This window comes from Peromyscus leucopus, chromosome 1, assembly GCF_004664715.2.
Source record: "Peromyscus leucopus breed LL Stock chromosome 1, UCI_PerLeu_2.1, whole genome shotgun sequence".
Lineage (NCBI taxonomy): Eukaryota > Metazoa > Chordata > Mammalia > Rodentia > Cricetidae > Peromyscus > Peromyscus leucopus.
The window spans coordinates 59,551,343-59,579,190 of NC_051063.1; the positions used below are offsets into that span (position 1 = coordinate 59,551,343).

General features: G+C 53.4%; 1 protein-coding gene across 1 annotated transcript; it reads right to left on the minus strand.

Moving 5' to 3' along the window:
* Nucleotides 1–22,875: 22,875 nt before the first annotated feature.
* On the minus strand, nt 22,876–24,569 carry Fgf4 (fibroblast growth factor 4). Its single transcript, XM_028872482.2, has 3 exons — nt 24,242–24,569; nt 23,760–23,863; nt 22,876–23,323 (listed from the first exon to the last, which is right to left on the minus strand). Exons 1-3 carry the CDS (start codon nt 24,567–24,569, stop codon nt 23,147–23,149), a joined length of 609 nt encoding a protein of 202 aa, XP_028728315.1. The 3' UTR covers nt 22,876–23,146.
* Between the last annotated feature and the right edge of the window lie 3,279 nt (nt 24,570–27,848).

The following is a 27,848-nucleotide window of genomic DNA, read 5'->3' on the forward strand; positions in this document are numbered from 1 at the left end:
TTTATTTATTTATTTATTTATTTATTTATTTATGTTTTCTGAGACAGGGTTTCTCTGTGTAGCTTTGCACCTTTCCTGGAACTCACTCTGTAGCCCAGGCTGGCCTCAAACTCACAGAGATCCACCTGGCTTTGCCTGGATTTTTTTATTTTATTATTTATTATTTGTTCTTTTATTTTATTATTTGTATTTATTTGTTTGTTTTATACAGAGTTTCTTTGTGTAGCTCTGGCTGTCCTAGAACTCACAGAGATCCACCTACCTCTGTCTCCCAAGTGCTGGGATTGAAGGTGTGTGCTACCATTGCCCAGCAGGCTTCTTTTATCTTTAATTTAAAAAAATTGTAAATTTTTAATGATGTGGGAAGGGATGTGAGCATATTGGTGCAATACCCACAGAGGCCAGAAGAGGGCGTCAGAGTCCCTGAAGCTGGAGTTGCAGAAACTTGCAGGCTTCAGAACATGGGTGCTGGAAACAGAACTTGGGTCCTCTGTAATCAGCAAGTATTCTTAACTGCTGAGCTGTCTCCACCCCACTGGCTTATCTTACCACAGGGGCTGCTGGGAAGGCTAAGCTTGCAGCTGGTCCCTGTGAGATAAAAAGGGGCCAGGGTTGCAGAGAAGCCCTGCTGCCAGGCCAGCTATGTTAAGGCAGAGGTAGTGCACAGCACAGCTCCCCAGCTGATGGACAGGTAGTAGGCGGGGAATCATGGTGGTCATGTCTGGATAACTGGAGGCTTGCCAAAGGGTTGAGTGTGGTGAGCACAATCACCAGAGTGCCCAGCTTGCACCCCCAGCATGGTGCAGCGCGACCCTTTTATTTGTGTGTTTGTCTTCTCCTTGTAGCTTCCCTTCTCCACTAGCCCCTCACAGTGGCCTCTTTCCCCAACCCTCCAGCTGCTCTCTAGCACCTAGCCAGGTGCTCAGGCATTGCAGGTGCTCAGTAAGTACTCGTGAGGTGAAGGAACTCAGTGGTAGTGGACGGAGGGCTGGAGAGAAGGAAGCTTGGCCAGCAGAGTGGTAAGAAGGTCAGCAGACCTGCCCAGAACAGGAAAGCTACAAGATAATCTGGCTGCCTGTCATCCCAGCATTCCATAGGCCAAAGCAGGAGGATTGCTGCTAGTGTGAGGCCAGCGTGGATTGCATGACAAGACAACAGACTGTGGGCTGGAGTGACCCAGAGTCACGGGAGCCAGACCACAGCAGCTGGAGAGACCGTGGTCCACCGTGGCCCAGGGGCTGAGGCACACTGGAGCATACTTTATAATGTGGGGCAAAGCACAGACCCCGTGGAGCGGTCACTAGCTGTGGGTACACAGGAACACCTTCCTCTCTCCACAGTGGTTTGTAGCTCATCGCCAACAGAGTTTTGGTGACAGTTGCTTTTCTCAGTGGCTGCAAACCCCAGGGCTCACAGACAAATCCTGTGTTAATCTGTGTGTGTGTGCAAACGCCTCCTGTCTTTTTCTTTAATCATTTGTTTTTATTGATTTGGTTTTTGTTTGTTTGTTTCAAGACATGGTTTCTCTGTGTAGTCCTGTCTGCCTTGGAACTCACTCTGTAGACCGGGCTGTCCTCCAACTCAGAGATCTGCCTGCCTCTGCCTCCCTCATGCTAAGATTAAAGACATGTTGCTACCACACCCGGCTTCTTTTTCTTTTTAAGGTATGTGTGCAGGTGGAAATCAGAGAAAGACCCTGGGTGTCATCCCTAGGAACACTGCCAACTCCCTAAGACAGGGTCTTTCGCTGAACTAATACTGGGCTGCCTAGCAGAGAACCCTAGGCGTCCTCCTGCCTCTGCCTCTCCAAAGCTGGGGTTGCAAGTGTGTGCCATCACACCTGGCATTTCTGTGTGGGTTCTGGCATTGAACTCAACTGAGCCATGTCCCCAGCCCTAATTTTGCTTTTGTGAGGTAGAGCTGAAGGGCCACTGGTTCTGACTGCCACCAGAGACATTTCCTCATGACTGGGGAATCCCAACTTCTGACATCACAGAGACCCCAAATGGGTTCCTAGAAGCGACAGAGAGAAATAGGCAATAGTGCTGTGGAATATTATACAGTCAAGAAACAGGAATAATTCTTACACCTACGAGTGAACCTGAGAGATGTGATGGTGGAGGAAAGGACAAAATATGCACACACACACACACACACACAGAGACAGAGAGAGAGAGAGAGAGAGAGAGAGAGAGAGAGAGAGCAAAGATGAAAGGCAGCCCTCTAGAGAGGTGTGTCTGGGCTGTTAAACTACAAGGCAGGCAGTGAAGGAGCAGAGGGAAGGCTCCCTGGGGCAGGGAGGCCAGGCTGGGGTCAGGAAGGGCATAGGGTGGGGGCTGGGGGCTGACTAGGCCCTTCCTGGTGTTGGCTGCTGTGTCCTGTGGGCATCTGCTTTATGATGACCCCAGAGTCTCCCTCCCTGTGTGCTATTGCCTTGTGCTCTGTAGGTATTTCTCAGTGTCCCAGCTGCTGGGTGAGCACCAAGGGGTGGGGCCAGGCTTTTCCACTGGGATGTTAATGATTGGAGGCCATCCCCAAGCTGTGCAGGGCCATGGCTTGACAACTGTCCTCTAATTCCCACCTCCAAACAACTGAAGAATGGTGTTTATGGTCCCTGGTCACACCTGGAGGCCTGAGTCCAAGGAGAAGGGCCTCTTTCCTGGGCACTTTGCTCCGAGCTGTGCAGGACAGTCGCCATGCTTGTCCTGACCTCTGGTGCCAAATGGCTGGGCCACTGAGGCTCTGAGGTTGTCCTGGGTGAGGGACTGCACTGTCCTTCCTGGGTGCTACAGGCCCATTCTAAGGCACTTTGAGGCCACAGGCATCAGGACACAGAGCCACACCCTCAAGAAGGTTCAGAGGCCCAGAAGCTGCCCAGAGGTGGTGGCAGCTGGGGACACTAAGGGCCAATTCATAGGGGGCTGCTACTTTTCTGAGGTGTGGCATTCCACAAGGTGATGGCCTCAAGCCCCTGGGTTGGGGACCGAAACTGAAGGTGGTCTTGGTCTCTGCATGGGTCAGAGGTCACCGGTGGAGTTACATTTCAGAGGCAGCCATCAGAGGTGCCAGCCTCTGTAGAGCCGGTGCTGGGTGTGGCCCTGGACAGCAACAGAGTGGCTGTTGGTTAACACCTGCCTACCCACCAGCACTGGACACTAACACCGTGTGAGACTGTCACCTTCTGTCCCATGTGGATCACAGCCTCAGGTTCTGCCATGCACCTACTATGCTGTGGCTGCTGGAAGTTTAAGCAACAGGGGGAGCCTATCTGTCACCGGGAGAAAGGTCCCGAGTTTCCCGTGGGGAACTGAGGCTGAAGCAGGGGCAACCCACCGGGGCCCTGCAGAGCCCGGAACCAAGTGCTGTGGTCTTCTCTGAGCAATTCCACAAGAAAGAGCTGTGGGGAGGCTCCAGAGGACACAGCCTGTGCCGTGCCTCCCTCCTGGGATGATTTCAGGAGGCTTTGTTGATTTATTTTATTTATTGTTTATTTGTTTTCACTGCTGGGAGTTGAACCCAAGGCTCTGCACCACTGAGCTAATCCACATCCCTCTTTCCATTTTATTTTGAGGTAGTCTTATTAAGTAGCCCAGGCTAACCTTGAACTCTTCTGTAGCCCAAATAGGCCTCAAATGTTCCATCCTCCTGCCTCAGTTTCCCCAGCAGCTGGGATAACAGGGCCTGCTACTTGTAGGTGTTCAAAGAACCTCAATTTGGGTGTTCATCCGTTGCCAGCTCAGTGGTCACATGACCCTTTCCTCACTTGCCTGCTGTGGTGGTCAACTCATGGAGGCTGGTGCCAGCTGGACCTGAGCCAAAGAACTTCTTGTTCCTGTGGGCAGGAAGCAGCCTGGTCTTTTGGGTCATGCCCAGGGGACTGGAGACACCATGAATTCTATCTGTGTGACCCCACAGTCTGGCCCTGCCTGTCTCTGGTGGGGACACACTGAGAACTGACAGCCCCAAACTCACCCAAGCTCATAAAAGAGCTGGAGAGACAGGTGTGGGGAGCATGAGAGGAGGGGCCAGCACAGGCCTTTGAGCATGGTTGGCACAAAGCAGAGAGTTGGCAGCTCTGAAGTCTTGCCCACTGCCACAGCATCTGTGCTGTAGAGGGAAAGAAAGCGGCGCGTGCTGGGCACATGGCATGTCAAGCAGTGGAACGCTGGCCAGAAGCCAGGACTCCTTGCGCAGGCCACAACCTGCACAGCTGTACAAGGCCTGCCTGCCTGGACAGATGTGTGGGATCTCGCCCACCTGTGTGTATGCATACAGGTGCAGACTGTCCAGAGAAACGCAGGCACATGCATATACATGCACACACACACACACACACACACACACACACACACACACACACACACACATTCTCACAACCTTTCAGTTCCAGGATGAGGGTGCATAGACAATGGAAGCCTTGGAAGTTCCTGGGCCAATTAAACCTGATAAATCTCCGTAGAGCTGTGGTTCTCAGCTTTCCCAATGCTGCGACCCTTGAATACGGTTCCTCATGTTGTGGTGAGCCCTCAATCATAAAATTATTTCATTGCTACTTCATAACTGTAATTTTGCTACTGTTATGAATTGTAATGTAAATATCTGATATGCATGCGACATCAGGGGGCCGTGACCCATAGGTTGATAACTGTTGACATCAAGCCTGGCCTGGAGACTGGGAGACCCAGCTGCTCACCTGTCTGCCTGCAAGGAGCTTGCTGTAGCTGTCCCTGTGACCCCACTATGGCATGTGGAGGCTAGAGCTGACCCCATTGTCGAGGCATTGGCAGGCTTGCCCAGCTCCCAAAAGTAGACAGGAGGAGTGTTCTGGGCCCAGGGTCTATGTGTCACCTCTGGCTGGGGCTGCATCCTGCAGAGCCCAGGCCATGCAGGAGGCACAGGAGGACCATTGCATGCCCTGGCACTGTCCAGTGAGCCACTGTCCTGAGTCCCTCCAGTCTCAATCTCCAGAGTCAGGTTTACAAGCTGAGGTTAGAGGTCATCCAGACATCCATGCCAGACCAGAGGGCTGACCTTTTTGTGACCAAGTCAGAGGAGCCCTGGGACTCCAGTAAGGAACTTCAGATCCCTTGGCCACCATCTGAAATACTGCTTGAGAGTTGATCCTAATCACCCCTAATTTAGGGGACAAATGGCCAATTAAGGGACCATTTGAGAATCAGAGAAGCAGAAGGGTAGTGAGGAGACAGACAGACAGATGCGACACGGCCCCCCACCATCACATGGTCAGAGAGTCTGCCTGCCAGCTGGGTGGAAGGCACAGTCTCGTCTCTGGACATCAAGGAACGGGGAGGGGTACCCCTGAGCCACCAAAGTCCCCATGGCAACATCCCCCAAGGGCTCTGCAGCTCATGTAGCTCCTGATTCTGCCTCTGACACTCAGTGATAGAGAGAGATGTCCACATGAGGTCCACACTGGACACTTGGCTGGGACAGCCAGAGCCCGAGTGTAACCTTAGTTTTATATGGGCAGGCCTGGGGCTGGAAGGGAGCGAAGAAGAAATGAACAGGCAGCAGGCAGACAGACAGAACCGGAGTGATGGTTACCACACAAGTAGGACGACCCGGTTCCGATGTCTAGTTCCCACATGGAGACACACATGGTGGTGGCTGTCTGTAATCCCAGGAGTCACAGACAGGAAACTCTCCAGAAGCTAGTGAGCCTGCAGGACTGGGGTACATGGCAGAGAACAGGAGATCTTGCTTCTTGGCCCTCAACACCACAGAGATGCTGGGAGATGACTGACCACCCCACAGGCAGGCCCCTTATAGAGGAACCCCATGACTCCTTCAGTCCCTTGCACTATCTTAAGTGCTCCTCTGTTCTTGGGTCAGGTGTCCACTGTGGACAGGTGACCTTTGGTGACATTCCTGCCTCCTCATTGATCTGTGAGGCCCCCCATGGCAGGGTAAGCCCTCTTCATCTGATGGCCCTGGCTCAGCCCAGGGCTGGCTGGCCCTTGTAGTGCCTGTTGAGCAGATGACTAGGGATCCTACTGTCCACTAAGGCCTGTCTATAGTAGATACAAAGTACGGAGGCAGGAAGCCAGCCGGCATAAAGTCTCTTCGCTCCTGGCAGACCCCTGGTTTCCTCAGCACCTATCAAGGCAGGGATGTGGGGAGAGACACTCATAGGAATCCCCATACCAGTTCACAGCCGTCTGTAACTCCAAGGGATCAGATGCCTTCTGAAGGCATAGAACCACATGCAGGCAACACACACACACACACACACACACACACACACACACACACACACACACATTTTAAAAGAGAAACAAGAGGGAGGAGGCAGAGAGGGCAGCTTTAAGTGTCGCTGCATGCCGGGAGAGGAAGAATGAGGACTTTCATGGCCCTCGGTGGCAAAGGCGCAGCAGAGGAATTCCAGACCAGTGACCTTTGCGGGAACAGGCCACTCCTCAGCTGCCCAAAGCTCTGCGGGCGTCGCCTGTGGCCTCTCCGATCTCTAGACCACTTGTTTCCCCAGCCCTGACATCTGAGGACAGCTCCAGCTGGGGGTCTGCTAAGGACCTCAGCTCTCCTTTCTGAAGGACGAGATGGGCCGACGACCAATATTACCTCTTTGCCCAGCAGACTGAGCCCCGACTTTGCTGCTCATTCCTCCCCTACCCAAAGGAGTCTTGGGAGGAGCCTGTGACTGCATCTGCAGTGGGGGAGGTGGTGAGCATGCTCAGTGGCAATGACCAGACCTTGCTATGACCTCCACTTTGCTTTGATTTCATGGACAATCTTTTGGGGTATTTGCAGTTTTTCTGATCTCTTGCTACATGGCCTGCCTCCCTCAAACTTAGCTCTAGATACCCACCTTGGTACAGTTAGTTTACACAGTTTGGATCCCTTGTACTCATGTAAGAAGCTGGGCGTGATGGCACACACTGGAGCCCAGGGGAGGTGGATACAGAGGGAATTCCTGGAGCTCACTGGATACGCCAGCAAAGCCGAATCAGTGAGGTCCAGGTTCAGTGAGAGACAGGGTCTCTCTGTAACTCCAGTTCCAGGGAATCTGATGCCCTCTTCTGGTCTCTGCTGGTACTGCTGTATATACATGGTGTACAGACTTACACGCAGGCACACACTCATACATATAAAATAAAAACAGATAAACCTTAAAAAACAAAAGTAAAGTGAAGAGTAATGGAAGAAGACATGTGACATTGACATCTGGTCTTCACTTATGAATGCATGCATGTGCACAATCAATACACACACACACATGCACACAGAACTTATGTTGTAAACAGGGCCAGTTAATCACTTCTCCTGTCCCAGGAGGAAGTTACAGTGAACACTGGGATCATTTGTATCTCATATGCTACCCACAGGCTCACTTTTTTGTTGTTGTTATCTGTTTGTTCGTTTTGTTTTTTGAGACAGGGTTTCTCTGTGTAGCCCTGGACTACACTGTCCTGGGCTGTCCTGAACTCACTTTGTAGATCAGGCTGGCCTTGAACTCACAGAGATCAGCTTGCCTCTGCCTCCTGAGTGCTGGGATTAAAGGTGTGTGCCACCACCACCCAGCAGGTTCACATTTTTAACATGGAATCCCCAACGGTGTTGCTATTTTAGAAGGCTCTGGAACTTTTAGGAGATGGGACCTAGCTGGAGGAGGAAGGCCACTGGAGTGGATCCTTGGGAACATATTATCCCAGACCTCTTTCCTGTCCTTTCTTTGCTTTCTAGACATCATAATATGAACCAAATTGATCTGCCTCAGCCTCACAAGTGTTGGATGACAAGCATGAGCCACTAAGCCTGGCTTCCAAAGGTGACATTCTGAGGCTCCATACGGACACTAATTTGGGGGATCATGGTTCAAATGAGCGTTTCTTTTGGTGTTTTACCTGTGTGAACTTCACTGGTGCTTCGGAGCAGAGCTGCAGGCTATCCTGTTATTCCTGCCAACCGTTGGGGAAAGAGACCCAGCTAGGCAACGTGCCTGACTGAGTGAGTGCTCACACCAGATAGGTAGCTGGCAGAGTAGAAGTCAGTATTCCCATGCAGAAAGTGACTCTTGGGTAGGCTATCCCACCCTCATGGCCATGGCCTCCACTGCAGGCCAGAGCGACTGCTGAACAGGGTCCTGGCTCCTTCCGGTGTCATCCCTGTGAGAGCTGGCACTTCAGGTGGCTGCCCTGCGGGCCCCTCCAGGTGGGCTCCAGGGCCTTCAGAACAAGGTAATGATCAGGAGTGTTCTTTATCACATCCACCTTAATGGTCCATTAAAGGCAAGCTGGGGCCTAATGATTACAGGGAAAGTTCCACTGGCTGTGCCTTTGAAATACACGGAGGCTTGCAGGCACTGGGCAGAACGGGGTGTTTGAAGTGGCGGTCCTTCCAGGAGCATCTGGAAGGCTGTGCTGCTGCCTGCATTACAGACACTCTGGGCACAGCCCGCCTCAGAGGGGCCCGATACTGGGCTGCACTCTCTGGGTTAGTGTTGGGTGTGGAAAGTTGGGATGGGGGGGCAGATAGGAAGGGGATTTATTTTATGTATGTATGTATGTATGTATGTATTTATTTATTTATTTATTTTATTTATTTATTTTGAGACAGGGTTTCTCTGTGTAGCCCTGACTGTCCTGGAACTCACTCTGTAGACCAGGCTGATCTTGTACTCACAGAGATCTGCCTGCCTCTGCCTCCTGAATGCTGGGATTAAAGGTCTGTACCACCACTACCTGGCTTCAGAGAGGGGATTTTTTTTTTTTTTTTTTCATTTATCTCTGAGTTGAACTTCACGAATTGTTAACTCCAAAGAACCAGACTTGGCTTATTAATTCAGGTCAACAGGTTACTGTGCATTCTGGTAACAAGTTTAAAATGAACCAGCATTTGAGGCCCCGGGGCATCCCCATCCTGATTGAAGGCCTGGGACAAAAGACTGTATTTTGGGGACCAGCAACTTCCATTTTTCTACTCACCCATGGCATTCTAAAAATACTTATCAAACACCTATTTTATGCTCTCTAATGGGGACAGCCACGAGACACTCTGGGGCTAAGTGCTTGGGAGAGTCATTTGGTAACTATCAGGAGAACCCAGGTAACAGATGATTGGGGTGGAGACAAGCGTGCTTTGGAGGAAACCACGGCAGGCTCCCCTCAAGTGGAGATCTGCGTGTACCTTTCGGCTTAGCTCACCTTCATTCTTAAATGGCCACCTTCAGGGCAACCCCGGGCCAGCTTCTACTTGGTTTCCTTCAAAGCACACAGGGCACGGGTGGAAAGGGGCCGAGAGCACACGGAGTGCACCTTAGCCTGTAAGAAGAGTGTGGCCGGGAGGAGCCAAGCCTGGCGGGTAGAATGGAGAACACGGGAGGGGCCTGGCTGAGGTTCTGTGCCCGGAGCACTATGGCGAGTCTGGGTGGGGAGTGACATGGGTTGGAAGCCTCTTCCTTGAAGTCTCTAGTTTCTCAGTTCTCTCTTCTAGAGAACACCACCAGACCAGAGCTTGCAGGCTGCTCTGGCATTGGTATGAAGTTGAACCCAAACTTACCAGATCAGAATCCAGCTTGCTGCGAGGGAAGCTGTGCCAGGGCCTGCTGGGGTCTCCCAGACTATGATGGGATGGGAGAAGACACAGCCCCTCCAGAAAAGACCCCTGCAGCCAGCACCTGCTGTCAGCCACGTGGGAAAGCCAGCGCCTGCTGCCTCGAGACCAAGGGTAGCATGGGGGAGTGGTGCCGATTCAAAGAGCCAGGCCCCCCCTCCCCTCTCTGCCTTTCACACGGGCCTGCACAGGTGCCTGGCAGGTGTGAGGCCCCATGGAGTCACAGGGGAGTGAAGCCAGAAGTCTGTCTCACTGTCTCCCTGGCCAACGGGAGACTCCGAGGTTCTCTCTCACCCTTCCTGGAAAGGGGGAGGTGGCTGAGGGTGAACAGATGGGAATGGACAGAGCAACTTGGTTCCCCAGGGCCACCTGGGCTCCCCTGGGGGGACTTCTGCTTCCCTGGCCTGTTGGAGAAGTCATTTGCTGTGTGATTTTGGCAAATAAAAGAAAGGTTGGGGCTGGATCCCCATGTATACCCAGGAAGGCCCTCTGTGACTGATAGCGTAGTTTCCACCTTTCAAGTACTTTCCCCATCAAATGCTGTGACCTGGCTTTGTCTCTCTCTCTCTCTCACACACACACACACACACACACACACACACACACACACACACACACACACCATAACCTCTGGTTCCTTTTTCCTTCCTTCTTTTTTTTAAAATCTTGTTTTGGTTTTTTGTTTGTTTGTTTGTTTGTTTTGAGGGTTTTACTGTGTAGCTCTGGCTGACCTTGAACTCACAAAGTAGACCAGGCTAGCCTTGAACTCACAGAAATCCACCTGCCCGCCTCAGAAATACCGAGATTAAAGGTATATACCACTGTGCATGGCTTTTCTTTCCTTCCTTCCTTCCTTCCTTCCTTCCTTCCTTCCTTCCTTCCTTCCTTCCTTCCTTCCTTCCTCCCTCCCTCCCTCCCTCCTTCCCTTCTCTCCTTTCTTTTTAATAAAGAAAGGTTCTCTTACTGTTGCCCAGGTCTCAGTTTCTAAGTCTTCCTGCTTCAGTGCCCCACCCAGCAGCTGGGATCACAGGTGTGTGCCCACACTCCAGCTCTCGTTCCAAAATAATTATTTTGTTGTTGTTTGAGTTCTAGGTGTTTTAGAACAGGGTCTCATGCAGCTCAAACTGATCTTGAACTTGCTATGGAGCCAAGGATAATCCTAAACTGGCTTCAAAAGACGGCAGGAATTAGGAAGGAGCAGAGATCAGGCCACCAGGGCCAGAGAACAGTGGGGCAGAGGTGGCTCGGCATGGGGACAGCAATTCAGGTTGGCCTGGCCTGTATGTCAGAGCCTCAGATGCTGGTCCAGGGCAGCATCTGCCTGTCGTCAGCAATGGCGGTCCCACAGTCTCTGCAGGAGGCAGAGCGAGGAGACAGGAAAGGGCGGCTTCCAGGAGTGCAGCTCAAAGATGCCTCTCAGAGCCTGACACTGTCCCCATCTAGTATGAGTGGCCCCAAGGCCCAGCCTCCTCTCACTGCTGAGCACACCCTCCCTCCTCTACTTCAGGGCTGGCAGCCCTGCCCGGGCCAGGGAATGGTTCACAGGAACAGGGCTTTGTACTTCAATCGGCCTTTCATCTGTAGTCCCCAGGACCATCCAGCTGGCCTAATTAGGGGCCCCAAGCTACCTAAGTACTGTTTTGTAGCTGGACAGAGCACAGAAGAGAGGGATTTAGTGATTTGTCCAAGATTATACTGCGGAGGTGCAAAGACTCCTCTCCTGGGGGATAGGGACACCCCAGCTCCTGCCTGCCACCGTCCCTTTGCCTGTTGAGTCTTGTCCTATCGGGGTCCTGAGCACTCAGCTGATGGCCTGAAGCCTGGGGATATCTGCGAGGGTCCCTGGTTGTTGGCAGCCACCACCAGGCTGGAGGCTGACTGCTCTGTGATTGAGGGATCTTTCCAAGGCTCTCTGAAAAGACAAACGTAGATGGCAGAGTCGGGAATCAGCTCCAACAGGACCCACAAGGCCTCTCTCGGGACTGCTGCTGGCTTGAGCCTCAGGATGCCGGGCTGGCAGGGGTGAGGGGGCCGGATGGAGATGCTTGACTGTGAGCCTGGCTGCCCAAGGGCCCTTGTCCTGCTGGGAAATTCCTGGCGTTCTTTCTTTGGTTTGTGAGCTCATGACAAGGGAGGTGGGTGCCGATAAAAACTGGAAAATAAACTGTTCATTGCAAAGAAACAAACAAATGCCGTTCTGAGCTGAAGCAGCGTGGTTCCTCTGGCCAGACTTGGATGCAGTGGGGCTTGTATAGGGATGGGGAGTCCAATGTCCCCGTGGTACTTGCTGAGTCTGGCGTGGCTGCTCTCCCTGCTTGCTTCCCTGCACTTCCCATTCCTCATCCCTGCTCCTTCCAGGGAACCGGCTGGTCTCAGTGTCCTGCTCCCACAGCCTGGTCTCAGGGCAAACTCTGCCAACCAAATAACCAAGGCCTGTGCCCGGCTTCAAACAGCGCAGCAGCTCAGCCTCACTTCTAGCAGGAGTTCAGGGCTTGCAAGGGTCCCCCACCCCCTTGGCCTCTTCCTGCCACCCCAACATCCTTCCCCGCTGCTGTCTTGGATCTTTTCTGATCCAGTCCCCCAGCCTGCTATGCCCTCCACTCAGAATGTCTTGCCCACCCTGGAAACGCTTGCTGACTCCCTGCTGGCTTCTGGGTCCCTCCTGAGCGAGGCTCCCTGGAGCTTTGCCTTAAAGGCCCAGCCTGGACACCGAGCACTCGGGGCACTTCCCAGAAGCCCCCTCTCTCTGTCCTTGACTCCCACTACCTTCTAAGACAATGCCTCATTTTCTTATTTTCTTTCATCAGTTCCCTGCCAGGAGCTCAGGCCCCATTCTGGTCTGTCCACGCCTCAGCTCCTCACGGTCACAAGCTGAATGAGACCTAGGTGGCCCAAGTGTGGGGTGAGCTCAGTGGGCCGTGTGTCCAGAGTCAGCATGGAGACCGTCCATGAGAATCAGATCAGGCAGGACAGGGTAGTGACCAGGTGACCAGTGGGGGAGAAGACCACGGAAGGGGGCGAGTGATGCAGGGGCCGCAGGGGCCTCGCTGCTGGCTGCGCCCATGCTGGAAGCTCCTTCCTACCCCCGCTCCCATGCTGGAAGCTCCTTCCTATGCCCCCCATGTTCCTCTATATACATTAGCACAGCCCTCTAGCCATGACTAAAGCCAGGCTTCTCACCACGTCTAGCCCCACTGGGAGGGTCACTGTCCGTCAGCAATACAATCCCTGAGGCGGGAGCGTGGGAGAATCCTTGTGGTTCCAGAGAGAAGAGCTGAGAAACAACTTCCCGGGGAAAACATAACAAAACAAAACAAAACAGGAGGCGGCGGCGGGCTGCATCTCAGCCCCATAACCCAGCAACCTGTTAGCGTAAGCGTGTCCCGTGGTGGCTTGGGACGTGCTTATGCTGTTATCTGCTTTTGAAATAGAATCTTATGTAGCCCAGGGTAGCCTCCAACTCGCTAGGTAGCTGAGGATTACCTCAGATTCCTGAATGTCCTGTCTCAGTGTCCTGAGTGCTGGGATGACAGACATCAGCAGCCTGTCAGAGAGCTGGGCAGACTCTCTCCGGATCCCAGATTGTGTGAATGTTTTGAGTTAGCTCTGACAGCAGTGGGCAGGACAGAGCTGCGCCTGGGGAGCCCTTTCTCCATTGTTCAGAACCTGAGGCTGAAGACAAAAGCAACTGGGACTTATTTTACAGGTAAGAAGAGTGAGGCACGCAGAGGGTGTGGCCACTGGCCCATGTCAACAGCTAAACGGGCCGAAACCATGTGACCTGACGGGGCTTCCCTGAGCACCCTGGGACACACTGGCTGGGACAGCTAAGGCCCAAAAATGAGTGTGAGGGATCAGAGATCTGAGGACCCTGGCCTCCCTGCGGGGCAGGAGCTTGTGGAAGAGAGGCCGCTACCCCCTGGATGGCTTCCTGGCCGACCTTAGGCCCCTCTGCTCTCCTTCTGGTTCCTGTTTGTGGCAGCCATTGGGGACCAGATCCTGTGTTAGCACATGAATAGCCAGGGATTTCCTGGGCCAAGTTGCGCGAAAATGCACATTTCTCACCAAAAGGGCCCTAGTTGGGCACTGCACACACCAGCAAACGGTCAGCCTGACCCCTGCACCAGGTGTGAAGGCAGCTTGCTGCTCCCCGGGGGCTGCCTGGCTCTTACCTAGCTAGAATGAGCCAACCTCTGCAGGAACAGACACCCTGAGTCCCCAAACAGTCCTAGGCCTGTTTCACCCCCAACAGGAAGGAAGTCCTTCCTCAGACCAGAGCTGCCTGGGACAGGATCCTTGCCCTCCTGTTCATGCACACTCATTCCCTTCACAAACATTTGTCTGTCCTTCCATCATGCTGGTTCCTTCTCTAGATACTGGAGGTGCGTCAGCCAAGCGGGCAGAGGAGATGGGACCCTGCTCTGACAGGCACAGAGCATGTGGCAGAGACACGAAAAACAGAAAGAGATGTGTGGGCTTGGGAGGCCTACTTCAACAGGGTGCAGGGAAGGGAGCTTTTGAGGTAGTGAAGCAAGCGCAAAGGCCCTGGGGCTTGGCTGGACATGGAGAGCTTGCAGGGCTTGCTCTGGTCCTCCTGAGTCCCGTGTTCAGTGATCCACTTGAGTATGGGGCTGTCTCTGCTTTAACTCCCAGACACCTCCACACAGCACACAGGGCCACCTCCTCTGCTCCCTGTACCTGGTCTACAGCACTGGACAGGGGTTGACAGGCCAGTCCCATGCTTGTTCCATCCACAGCCCAGCCAGGCTAGTGGAGCTGGGATAAATAGTGCTTCCCTAGCTGTAGGAAGCAGAATGTGCACCCCACTGCCCCCCCAAAAGATAAGTCGGCCTCCTAGCTTCTGGAACTTTCCTTGGAAATGGGGGCTCTGCAGAGACAACATCACTGAAGTTCTCAAGAGTATCATCCTGGGTTCTGAGCAGACCTAAATCTAGCAGCAGGTGCCCTTTCAGAGAGGAGAAGGGAAAGAGCGGGGGGCACCGGGGATGGTCATCTTCACCCAGTGCCTGGAGCCCAGGAGCTGTAGGAGGTAGTCTGCTCTGGGCTTCGGGGGCGGGGCGGGGGGTACAGCCCTGCCCACCCCACTGCCAACTGCTGGCTGCCAGGACTGTGAGGAACTTAAGTCTGTGTTGTTCAAAACCACCAACCAGAGCCCTTGTGTGGCTCCACAGGAAACACATACACACATCCTCAGAGGCCTGTTCAGCAAGGATGAGGCCCATTTCAGACACTCACAGATCCTTGTCTACAAGGAGAGGGCTTCAGGAGACTCTAGGGTGACATGTCTTGGGCATCCATTGTAGCTTCTACCTGCAGGGAGGATGTGGGGGTGGAAGTCAGGTTCAAGTCAAAGTGAAGACATCACTTCAGCACCTGCTTTCCCATGGGCTTCCAGCCAGTCTAGGACTCTGGCTGAACGGAGGCCGGGCCCAGGCTCCTCGATCTTTCTGGAACCCCCCAGTGCTCTTGTGAGTCTGAGAGGCACAGCACCCCAGGTTAGACTCTCGTTGTCCCCCTGTCCCTCTGGAAGGTAATTAGGAGCTGTTTGAGGTCATCAGCATATTCTGGTGGCAAATGTAACCTTAGCGACATTAGCTCTGAAGTACAAATAAGCCTGGCTCTGAAGGGCTTCAAAGGGGCTCTGGAGGGTTGGGGTCTTCTCCAGGTCCCCCTGCCTCCCTGTAACCCTGCATCCTCCTTGGGGGGGGGTGTATCAACAGGCTTGGAAGATTTCAGGGCTCCCGGGGGAAGGGAAGGACACTGTCATCTCACCACACCAAGGCAGGTCAGGGGGCACTGCCCTTTTGGGTGAGTGGTCCAAGGGCCTGGACCTGTTTTCATGGCTGGTCCAGGCTGGCCTGGGTGGAAGTGTTGAGGGCCTTGCTCTGCTTCATCCATCTTCACACGTGCGCCCTCCACTCCGCACTCGCTAGCTTGGGATGTGGACAGGGTACCAAGCCCTGGTGGCTAGAGGAGAGGCCAGTGGGTGACTCTGTGTATGACAATGTCCTCCCACTGCACATGAATGAGAAGGTTTTGTTCTAGGAAGACTGTGTCTCCAAATACTGGAGGCCTAACCCACAGTGGCTCAGAATGCAGTAAGACGGGGTCACTATTATGGGACCCGATCCCACAGAGCTGGTGTCCTTATAGCTAGAGATCAGGGTATAGACATAAAGAAAAGGAACACGTTCAGACACAGGGAGAAGGCACAGTCTGGGAGTTGCGGAGCAAGGAGCCAGCCACAAGGTAGGTAGCACAGCTGTGAATTTCCAGCCTGAGGACATGTGTCATCGGAAGGTAGCTATCCCTACCAAAGTCACTGCCTGTGGAGCTCTGCCTGAGTGGTCTGAATCCTCCTCCAAATTCCTTTCCTTTCTTTTTCCTATTTTATTTTGAGACAGGGACTCGCTAGGTAGCCCTGGCTGGCCTGGAACTCACCATGTAGACCAGTGTAGCCTTACATTCTTAGAGATCGTGGCTTTTTTTTTTTTTTTTAAACAAGGTCCCGTGTAGCCCAGGCTACTCAATTTGTAGCTAAAGATGACCTTGGACTGCTCATCCCTCTGCTGCCAATACTCTCTCACACATATACATTAAAAAAAAATCTAGCCTGGTGTGAAGTGCACGCCTTTAATCTCAGCACTCAGGAGGCAGAGGCAGGTGGATCTCTGTGAGCCCTAGGCCAGCCTGGTCTACACAGTGAGTTAGAGATCAGCCAGGGCTACAGAGTGAGACCCTGTCTCAAAACCAATCAGCCAATTAGTTAATACTCAATCGATCAAGAAAACTTAGTAGCTTAAAAGTACAGGAGTAGGGCTGGGATGTAGTAGCTAGGTGAGTGACAGGGTGCGAGCCTGCCACGAAAGAGGCGCTCTCTGAATTAGATCCTGTTTAATGGTCAGTTTGACAGCGCCTACAGTCACCCGAGAGTCTCAGATGAGGAAGTCAGAGCATCATGGCCTGTAGCCATGTCTGTGGGGAACTGTCTTGATTGTTAACTGATGTAGGGGGGCCCAGCCCACTGTGGGCGGCACCATTCCCAGGGCAGGTGATCCCTGGCTAATTTTTGTTTGCTGTTTTTGTCTCATTGTGTAGTCCTGGCTTTCCTTGGAACTCACAGTGATCCACCTGCCTCTGCATCCCCAATGCTGGGACTAAACTAAAGGTGTACGCCACAGGGCCTGGTGATCCTGAGCTGTAAAAGAAAGCTAGCAAAGCATGCGCCTGAGGCAGAGTGGGCAGGCAGCACCCTCCAGGATTCCTGCTGAATTTCCCTGCTGTGAGTGAGCTTTTTGTTGGAAGTAATACTGTATGGAAAAGCAAGCAGGCTTGCCTTCACGCTTGTGCCTTGAGTTCCTGTCCTGACTTCTCGTCTCTTATGGACTGGACTTAGAATTGGAAGTAGACTATAAACCCTAAACCTGTGTCTCCTAAGCTGCCTTCGGTCAGGGTGCTTTATCACAACTGAAAGGAAATGAGGACAGGTGCTTTGTACAGAAAAAATAGAAACAAAAGCATCCCCAGATGTCAAGGTAGCCATCACCCTGGTCTGTGTGTCCTCCGCCACGCACTCACATCACCCTGGTCTGCGTGCCCTCTGCCACTCACATCACCTTGGCACTGTGATTTTGGGTATCTGGATGGGTCCCTCAGGGAAGGGACTCTGCATATTGAGTTTGTCATTTATGAGGTTGCTGTGAGTCTTTTCCTCCTGGGGCCGCTCTGCAAGTGGCTGGGTGACTTGCTCCTGTCTGCTTTGGATTGCTTATGGCCAGGGTGAGAAAGGCCACCACTCTGAAGGGTGGCCCTGCTTCTCCCTGAGCAGGTGCTGTGTTCCCAGGAGCCAAGTGCTTTTCAAAGCTCCTACTTCCTAGCACTGGGACACGGAGGCAGGAAGACCAGGAGGTGAAGGCCAGCCTGGGCAACATAGTGAGATCCTGTCTCAAACATGCAAATGAACAAACAAAACGTTCAATTTCTACCCCATCCACAAAAATAGAGCCCCATGGACAAACTCAAACTCAAGCAGTGAGAAAATAATACTGCCAGGAGTGGTGGTGCCAGCAAGCCCTTGGAAGGCAGAGGCAGGCCCATCACTGGTCTCAAGTTCAGGTTGAAGGCCAGCTGGGATAACCCTGTCAAAAAAAAAGGCAAAACAGGGGAGAATGGAATTCGATCTGTGAAACTAATGGCTGTGAGGTTCTACGCTTGTCTCAGTGAGAGCATCCCTTCTGTTTCTTTGTCCCATCTTGTCTTCAGCACCTGGACTGGCCTTCCTCCAGCAACTGAAGTCTCTTGGATCAGTGGTCCTTTTCCAGGTTATTGGAGCTCTGTCTTCCCCCAGCTACATCCAGCAGGCTGAAGAGTGCAGCGTTTGGGACAATGGAAAGCCCATTGTCTAGGAAGGCCAGGGGACCCGGAGGAGGAGGAAGGGCCCAAGTGCCCTCTTTCTGCTTTCTCCAGGAAAAAGGGACTTTGCAAAACTGGCCTGGGTGTAAGTGGCTTCCCTCTGCCAGCTCTGGAGCCTGGAGAGTAATGAATACCCCTCTGAGGTCCCTCTTTGCTCTCAGGATCAAGTAGGAGCTGGTAGCCATCTGAGGACCCCCAGTGACTGAGGGGGTCCTCACTTTGGCCCTTGATACTGTGGGGGTCCCCTCAGGACACAGGCTGATTCTGCTTCTGCCAGAAGACTCAGGGCCAGCAAACCTGCATACTCCACTTGTCCCCAGAACAACCATTATCAGCATGGGCTAACACAGGACAGCTAACCAGGAGCCCAAGCCAGAAAGATTCCATGGAATAGAACCCCCCCCAAAGTTTCTTTTGTAATTTTGTTGTTGTTGTTGTTTTTCCGAGACAGGGTTTCTCTGCATAACAGTCCTGACTGTCCTGGAACTTGCTTTGTAGACCAGGCTGTCCTCGAACTCACTGAGACCCGCCTGCTTCTGCCTCCCAAGTGTTAGGATTAAAGGCGTGCACCACCACCGCCCGGCTCCTTTTTTAATTTTTTAATTGTTGGTCTTTGATACAAGGTCTGGTGTAGCCCAGGCTGGCCTTGAAGTTACTATGTAGCCCTGGCTGACCTTGAACTCCTGATCTTCCTGCCTCTGGCATCTGAGTGAAGGGATTACAGGTGTTCACAAGCACACTTGACAAGCTCAGGCTGGCCATCGACTCACTGTATAGGGAGATGACCTTGAGCTTCTGAGCCCTTCTGCCTCTACTTCCCTACTGCCGGACTTCTGGTTTGTTTGGTTTTCAAGGCAGGGCTTGACTGTAACCTGGGCTGCCAGGCTCAATGAGGGCTCTTAATAGAGCACTCACCTCCTAGGACTGCTATGCACGGCTCTACTTCCTCTTGGGACAACAGACATAGGACCTTGGGTATCCAATCCTGTAGTGGCTCAGAACACTGAAGGTGGCCTGCCTCAGAAATCACACAGAGACATTTCTGCCAATGCTGACGTGAAATGGAGGTGCACAGATGATACCTCTCAGCGAGAGGACAGCAGAGGCGGCAGATGACAGAGCTGTGCCTGACCCTGTCCTGTCCAGGACCCCAGTGAACCCGGAGCACATACATGCAGGCTGTTCAGAAAGGGATGCTCTGGGCTTGGCCAGCTGTCCAGGGCCTCTGACTGCTTTACATGCTGTGAGTGGTCCTTTAAAGGAATGAGGCCACCTGCCAGGTGCCATCTCCCTCCTGAGTCACATGCTTTCCAAACTCCTCTAGGGATGGATGTCACTCCACTCAGGGAAGTGAAGGTGGAACAGCCCTGGCTGGCCACACCCTGTGGTATATCGCCCCTGCCCATCACTGAAGTGCCAGGGCTGCCCCGTCAGTCTGGCTCATGCGTAACCCTGACTGGGCAGCACCATGCAGTTATTCAAGGCAGCTTCAGGTGGCCCACAGCTCAGTGTGCCAATTGGCTTCCCTCACAGCCATTGTCACCAAAAAAATTTCTATTTGGCCACAATAACTCTTTTGTTGTTGGTGGTTTTTTTAGAGACAGGGTTTCTCTATGTAACAGTCCTGGCAGTCCTGGAACTCACTCTGTAGACCAGGGTGGCCTCAAACTCACAGAGATTCTCTTGGCTCTGCCTCCCGAGTGCTGGGATTGAAGACGTGCGCCACCACCGCCTGGCCCACAATAACTCTTGCAAGTTTCCCTGAAGGAGGGGTCAGGGGAGCTCCAGACTCATCCACTGCACTCCAGATGTGCTGAACTGTGCAGTTCCCAAGTGTGAGAATCTGGACCTTATAACTTTGTGGAAATGGGGACCATGCAAGCTCTCCCCTTACATTAAAAACCAAAGATCGCCAGGCGTGGTGGTGCATGTCTTTACTTCTACCATTCAGAACACAGAGGCAGGCAGATCTTTGGAAGTTCAAGGCTAGTCTGGCCTATATAGTGAGACCCTATCTCAAGTAAAACAACAAGCAAACTCAAAAACAACCCAAAAGCCCTAAAATCAGGCAGTGAAATGACCCAGCGGACAGGCAGCTGCCAAACCTGATGGTCTGAGTGTGATAGGTGGTAAGAACTAAACTGTTTTCTGGTTTTGGCTTTTCAAGACAAGATTTCTCTGTGTATCCCTGACTGTCCTGAAACTCACTCTGTGCATCCACCTGCCTCTGCCTCCCAAGTGCTGGGATTAAAGGCGTGTGCCACCACCGCCCGGCCCACAATAACTCAAGAACCAACCTTGAACAAACGAAACAGGGTTTCACTTGGTTGTCCTGTAACTCAGTATGTGGACCAGGCTGACTTCAAACTCAGAGATCCCTCTGCCTCTGAATACTGGGAATAAAGGTATGAGCTTTTATGACTTGGAATTTGACTCTACCTCCTCACTGAGAACAGTTAGCTGAACTGAAGTCAAACCCACATGTGGTACCTGCTGACCATCCTCACCCTGACCCGTCCCTTCTGCTCCACTTTGCTTTGGTGAGCATGTACTCACCAGGGCTGTGGACAGACTCACAGACCCAGGTTAGTGACCAGGTAGGCAGCAATAGAGCCCCACTGAGGGGACGAAACACTAGGATGTGGTAAAACTCTGTGACACCTTTGCCTCCTGGTCTGTTTTCAAGGTCACATCGGTGCGCACACAGCTGGCCAAAATCTGCTCCCTGCTCCCATCCTGCTCAATTGCAAATAGAAAAAAGATGAAGCGGACACATGGGGCTTCAAGACACGTTTGCCACTTTAATATCTTTCCCGATCATTCCCATCAGTCTCTCAGGGCTCTCTATACACGATCGAACGTTTCTCTCGGATCAAGCATCCAGTGTGCACAGCACATACTATTCTGGGTCGACACCTGTATTAACTACAGACCGACTCGTTAGTAACAGGGGCAGATACAGAAACCTTAAACCCATCCCATGACGAAATTCTGAAGGTACAGCCTTGTCCCTGGACACAGAAAAGGAAGCTGGCTGAAGAAAGGAAACAGGTGGTTATGGAGGCCACAGCCCGCCTGAAGCAAGGTAGCTGCAGAGAGCCCCATCAGAGCAGGGCAGGTGCCTGCCCCTGGTAGCCTCATTTGGCTACTCTTGGTTGACTCAAGCAGGAGGCCATCTTGGGCTACAGAATAAGACCCTATCTCATCCCTTCCCTTCCAGAAAAGAGGGAGGCATAGCTCTGTTGATTGAGTGGCCTGGGATGCGCCTGAATTCAATCCCCAGCACCTAATAGCACGTGGCCGGGCATGCCTTTAATTTCAGTGCTTTGGAAGTGGGGGCAGGAGGATCAGAAATTCAAGGTCATCCTCAGCAACATAGCAAGTTCAGGGCCAGCCTGGGCTAGGAGACCCTGTCTTTAAAAAACAACAAAAGAAAACAAAAGACCTTTCCCCCAACACTCTTAGAGTCTAGGGCTTGGCTTCAGAAACACATAATCTGTGTTGTCCTGTGAGCCACACAGCAAGGGAAGTTTGGGAAGTGCTCCCACCTCAGCTTCGGGGCGTGGCCTCTTCCTTTTGGGGCTGTGGTACAGAATAGTATTTTAAGTATCCGATTAGCATTCAAACAAAGAGTTTTTGAAAGGAATGTGAAAGACAAAAAAAATGCCAATCAGATTTTCCCCGTCTTGCTGTCTGTAGCCTCCCATAAAGTTAATTTGGGACGCGGCTCAGAAGCCTCCCAGCAGTCTTAACATCTTGGGGAGAAGCATTCGGGGCATTCACTGCAGTGAGCTAAGGTCATTTTGTATAAACTCCAAAGAGTCATTCATTAAAATTAAATGTTCGCCCTCACCTCAGCCAGCCCTTTTTTTAAATGCCGCCGACCCTGCCTCTTCCATCTTGGTCTCAGCGACAGGGGTTACATTCGTAAAATATATAAAGAAAAATACAAGGGTTACTTGACTTGGTGACCATATAGTGCACTCCGACAGCTGGCAGCGCATATTTTCACCATGAATACCCCTTACTAAAAGTAAATCATTGGGTAAAGATAGCTGGAACGTGACAAGAGTCGAGCAGGGCGCACGATGCTGCATGTGGAAGAGAAGCAGGCAGACGCACCCGCCTGCAGAGTCTCCAGCTTGATCGCCAGGGGCTCAGGAACTCTGAGGTAGATGGGAATAGAATGCATTCACCCTGGGACTGCACCAGAATGCGGACTCCCGCCAGCAGATTGCATCAGGGCTGGGAAGGACAGTTCCCTCTCATATTATGGAGTTCCATTACAAAGCTCCCCCAATTCAATTAAGCCTGTTTTTCTATTTCTCAGTTTGATTTTTGCAAAAATACATTCTGTTACATCCTGACAAGCCATCCTCTATCACAAAGTAGAATTTCATCCCTAGAGTCTTGAGTTGTGGCACACACACCTCCTTGTCCATGCCTAGGTTCCTTTCCAGGCAATTGAAAAGTTCCAGTGGCTACCAGCCTTGTGCTCTGTTGGCCAGTCCAAAAAAAAGGCAAACAGGAGTTTATAAAGTGGTCTAAGGGTCTCTCCCATCCCGGAGGTCGAGGAAGATTGACTGCCAGAGAGTTCAAAGATCAGTCTTGGAGATCTAAAAACAGAGGCGGGAGAACTTCCAGGACGCACTTCTGTCCCTGGAGTAAACCGATCCGTTCGGGTTCATACCAAAGAGAGCTGAGGCAGCGGCTGCTTCAGGATGCTTCCCGACTGGAAGGAGCAGGGTGCAGGCAAGGCTTCCCTAGGCAAGCCTTTCCAGACAGAGAGGCCCAGACACCCTTGGAATCTGATGTCACCGAGTTTTAAGACTCACACATGAAATAGCAGCACACCCTGAGTTCTGATAGTGAAGGAAGTCTGTCCCCGCTGCCCCAAAAAAGTCTGAGCTTCATTGGATCTGTTTGTTCTTTTGGTCATTTCCCCCACCTCCCAGAAACTGAAAATACACAGTTTATTATAAATAATTGGGCATCCGTATATACATATTTAAATAATTAATTTAAATATCTTACACCTGTTTTTGCAAACAATTCTCCATGGAGAGAAAGTGCTCCTCCTGAGGGGTAGAGTGTGCTTCCGAGGCTGAGGCAGGGCTCCGGAGGGTCACAGTCTAGGCAGGAAGTGGGTTACCTTCATGGTAGGCGACACGCGGTTCCCCTTCTTGGTCCGCCCGTTCTTACTGAGAGCCATGAACATGCCCGGGTACGCGTAGGATTCATAGGCGTTGTAATTGTTGGGCAGGAGAATCTCTTTGAATTTACACTCGTCGGTAAAGAAAGGCTAGGAAAGAGGACACAGCGTGAGCCAGGGACCTGTTGCAGGCGGGGCCCAAGGTCTTTCTAGGCAGGGTGTCAAGTCTGTCTGTCCCAGGCTTCAAGGAGGTGATGAAACCAGGCTAGGCGGAGGAGCACAGCTCACCTGCCCTGTCCCTATCAATCTGGTATCTCCTGCTGCGAGTTCTGCCTGTTAGGACTCATCTCTGCTGGACCCGCCTCTCTCCTAAGATGAGTAAGTACCCACATACGGCTGGCAGGAATAGGGTGGCACTTCCCTTGGTCTGGAAAACCAGCCTGCCTCAGGCTACTTTGGCTGAAAACCTTGAGACCTGGTAACTAGACACAAGCGCATGCGTGTGGGTGGGGTGTGGGTTTTACAATTCTGCTAGCCCTGCACACTGTTCCCAGCAGGTGCCCAGCCAGAACCCCCAGGTACTCACCACACCGAAGAGCTTGCCCCTGCTGCTCATGGCTACGAAGAATCGGCTGGCCACTCCGAAGATGCTCACCACGCCCCGCTGCACCGGGGAGAGCTCCAGAAGACCTGGGGTGGGGGGCGAGACACAGGTCAAAAAAACGTAGGTGACCCTGGGCCCATACAGACCCCCACCTACAAACCTCTGGAGACCTCGATGCTGGAGTGAGTGAGGGTGAAAAACCCAGGGTCCCCAGCGCAAGCATTAAGAGCCGGTAGCCCCCAAGTCAGGCGTCAGTCTGGGCACTTGTCCCAGGCTCCCGTGGGTGCCGACGGGCGAAGGCGCTGGAATTCGGCACCGGGAGCCCAGGCTTCCGAAGGCGGGAGGCGGGGCCCGGCCAGCGGGTGCGCTCCTCGCGTCCAAAGGGGCGGAGGTCTCTATCTAGTCCCCACGGATACCGGGTCTGCTGCCCGGGTCCCCACCCTCCTGGCGCGCCCCGCACTCACTGTCGCTGGTGTCCGCGTGCACGCCGCCGATGCGGCCGTCGGGCAGCACCTGCAGGTGGAATCCGATGCCCACGTTGCAGTAGAGCCGCCGCAATCTTTTGAGGCCCAGCAGGTAGTCCCCTGCACCGCTACGGACAGCCGCCTGCGGGGGCTGCGCGGCCACAGGCAGGCGCGCCAGCGAGCGGGCCACCAGGCCGTCCCAGCCGCGCCCCAGTTCGGCCGGTCGCGTGCCGTTGGGTGCGGCGGCCCCTCGGCCCACCAAGGCCACCAGTAGGGCCAGCAGGACCCCAGGCAGCAGCGTCCCCGTTGCCGGCCCTCGCTTCTCCATCCCGGCCCGCGGGCCGTGCGTGCGATCGAGCGGCGGGCCGTGAGTCCGGCGTATGCTGCGCGCCGGTCGAGGGTGCGGGAGCAAACGAGCCGGCGGCGGTGGCGGGACAGTCCCCGCGCGCCCAGCCCCGCCGAGCAGCGGTATATATAGCCGGTGCCCCCTCCTACTCGCCGGCCCGCGGGGCGCTGGTCGCCTGGGAGCCGGGGCGCAGGCCGCCTGCCAATCACCGCCGGGGGAGGAGGCGCGGGCCGGGCGGTGGCTACTGTCACCTGGAGAGACCCCAGCCCCTTGCTCTTGGCTCCGCCCAGCACTGGAACCTGTTGGTCCCGCCCCGCGGCTCTTTGCTCCCCAGGGCATCTCCCGTCCTCCTTCCTTGAGGGGAGACCCTTGGGGTCCCGCCAGAATCTGGGTCCTTTCTAGTACTCCAAGGACTGGCCTGGGTTGACCGTAGAAAGTAGCAAGCCACACTGCGGCTTGGCTATCGGGGGAAACGCCAAGGGTGGCACAACTGGGGGGAAAGCCAGTCTAGGGTGGTCCCAGAAGCTTGCAAGTTTCCGGGTCTGCCAGGTGGAGGGATGAAGCCTGAGCAGCAACCACGGGGTAGGCGCTTCTAAGAGGAAGGAGTTCAGGACATCCGGGGACAGCACAGACCTGCGCTCCCCTCTCAGGCACCTGAAGGCAAGAACAGACAGACAGCTGGCAGGGCATCGGGCTCTAGGAGCCATCAGTTCCCTCCCTCCGACTCCAGAACAACGATTCTCAAGCGTGGAGACCCGACCTTCCCAACCCTGGAGCACTCCAACCCTTAAGGGCTCTGGAAGGGTCCCTTCCCCCACCAGCACCCCACCCCCCACTGTGGCCATTATGGCTTGATGGGGCGGACTGAGCAGAGCCTTGGTACTGCTCACCTAGGTGTGAATGTCCCTGTTCTGTGTTCTGTGGTATCTGAGGAGCCTGGAGCCAGCAGGTGACCCGGCCACAATGCAGGGGGCTCAAAGCCTGCTACACCCCTTACTGCAGAATCGGTACCTGCCACCAGAGCCTCCTCAGGGTACTGTGACTTCCTCCTGCCCTCTCTCCCTGGGTTTACACCAGTCATTCCTGGACCTTCCTCAGAACACCAAAGAGAATGGAGCCGGTCCCGAGACCCAGAGGGGACACACTCTATCTAGTCCTTAGTGGGGGTTACAACATGTCTCCAAATCCCTTGATGAGGCACTCTGATGCACCTAGCAGCCTGGGATCCCGAGACCTCCGGTGTCTCCTGGAGCTCCTGCTGGTCTTTCAGAGGCGCCACACACACACACACACACACACACACACACACACACACACACTCTGCTGGGACATATCCCTTCCTGTCTACGGGTCCCTGATTTCCTTGTTGTAAAGTGTCACTTGGAGGTGGGTTGCAGGCCTTGATGGGACACTCTTGGGTGCTCCTCTGGGGAGCAGGGACCCAGGCCTGGATCAGACTATTGCTCTGCACTAAAGCTGCTGCTGTTGGCGGGCAGGTTCCCCCACCCCCAACTCAATTTGTGGATACATCCCTGACTCTGTGACATGGCAGAGCGAGTGGCTGGCCACCACACTTTATGGGTGCTCTTGATAGCATCAGGGGAGGGCTAGGATTGGGTACTATCATCCGACTGATCTGGGGTCTGGTTCTTGCTCCTCGCTGTGGCCCCACAACCTACAGTAACTGCTGCAGGCCCCTCATCCTCCATGTTCGTTAGTGTCGGGAGAATGTGGGGACATGGGTAAGGATAAAAGCCCCATGGGCTGACCCCAGCCTGTCATCCGCTTCCAGCCTTCTCCCTGGAAAGAAGATCCACAGATTTCTGGCCCGTGACTCCTCCTGCTTAGGCTGCTCTAGGATAGCGGTCTCTCAGATAGATGCTTGTGTGCCTCCACTCACTCTACTTGGCCGTCCGTCCACACTTTAATCCTGGCACTCAGGAGTTTGAGGCCAACCTGGTCTATGTAGTGAGTTCCAAGCTAGCCTGGGCTATAGAATGAGACCTTGTCTCAAAAGAAAAAAAAAACAATCACAACAAAAGTCTTCATTTATTATGTGTCCCTGCCCTCCTGAGATTGCCGCCATCATGATGGGATCACAGTCTGGGCCTATCGCCAGAGCTTGAGACACAGTAGGTGTTCAATGGTTACTGGCTAAGCCAGGCCTGGAGCAAACTGTTCAGTAACTGTGAGTGAGGTCAGTGCGGAAACGTCTAAGTGCCTGGGACAGACAGGGTCAGGTGATTCTGGCTGAGCTGAGTTCAGGCCTGAGCCCTTCTGCCTTGCCACGCTCCTGAATGTCTATCTAGTCTATCACCAACTTGGGACACAGGAAGATCCTGCAGCCACCAGTGCTGGGTTCAAGTCCAGCCTCTAGTCTGTTGGTCACAAGTGACTTTTTTTTTTTTTCAGATTGTTCTCCAGGCCCCAGTCTGCAAAATTTGTGGAAGAAATGGTGGCAGCTGTGGTCTGTGGGCGTGACTCATGTGCTAGCATGCTTATCTGCCAGCATGAAGCCCCAGATTCCAGCACTGAATAACCCAGGCATGGCATGGCGGTGCTCACCTACAATCCCAGCTCTAGCAGGATTCAAGCCAGTGAAAATCGAGAAGTTCCAAGGTCATCCTCGAGCGTACGAAAGAGGCGTTGAGACAAAGTGCTTGGGGGGGGGGGGGGTGCAGCTCAGAGTTTGCGTGACTCATTGTCTACATAGAGCAGCTGCCAGCATGAAGGTTCAGACTGTCAGGCTGGCTATAGGGTGTCAGCTACAGATGGGTCAGAAGAGTTCAGGTCATCCTCAGCTACAAAGAGGGTTGAGGACTAATGTGTGCTATAGGGTGCCAGCAGAGGCAGAAGGCGGTGGGGGAGGGGACTTTGAGAAGAGGCTTAGCAAAGTCTGGGTTGGGGTGGCTCAGATCGGTGCTGGCCAACAGACAGCACGTGCCAGTTTCTGAGGAAGAGCCAAGGCCTGTTGAGAGTCTACAGAAAAATCACACTCCAGTAGGCTGTGAGTGGAGGCTGACAGGTGAGCAGGCGGGGCAAGGCTCGGAGTTGAAGCCTGCAGTCAAGGCCCAGGCCATCAACACCCAAGAGTCTGTGACCTTGCATGACCTACTCTTTAAAATGTCCCAGTGTCGTTCTCTTGAATAGACACTTCTCCCTGGGAGCAGGGCTTCACCTAGCAGCCAGTTCAGCTGTGAAGAGTTCAGCAGCTTCATCTTCATAACAATAAGAATGCATGAAAATTGGGTTCTAGGCCTG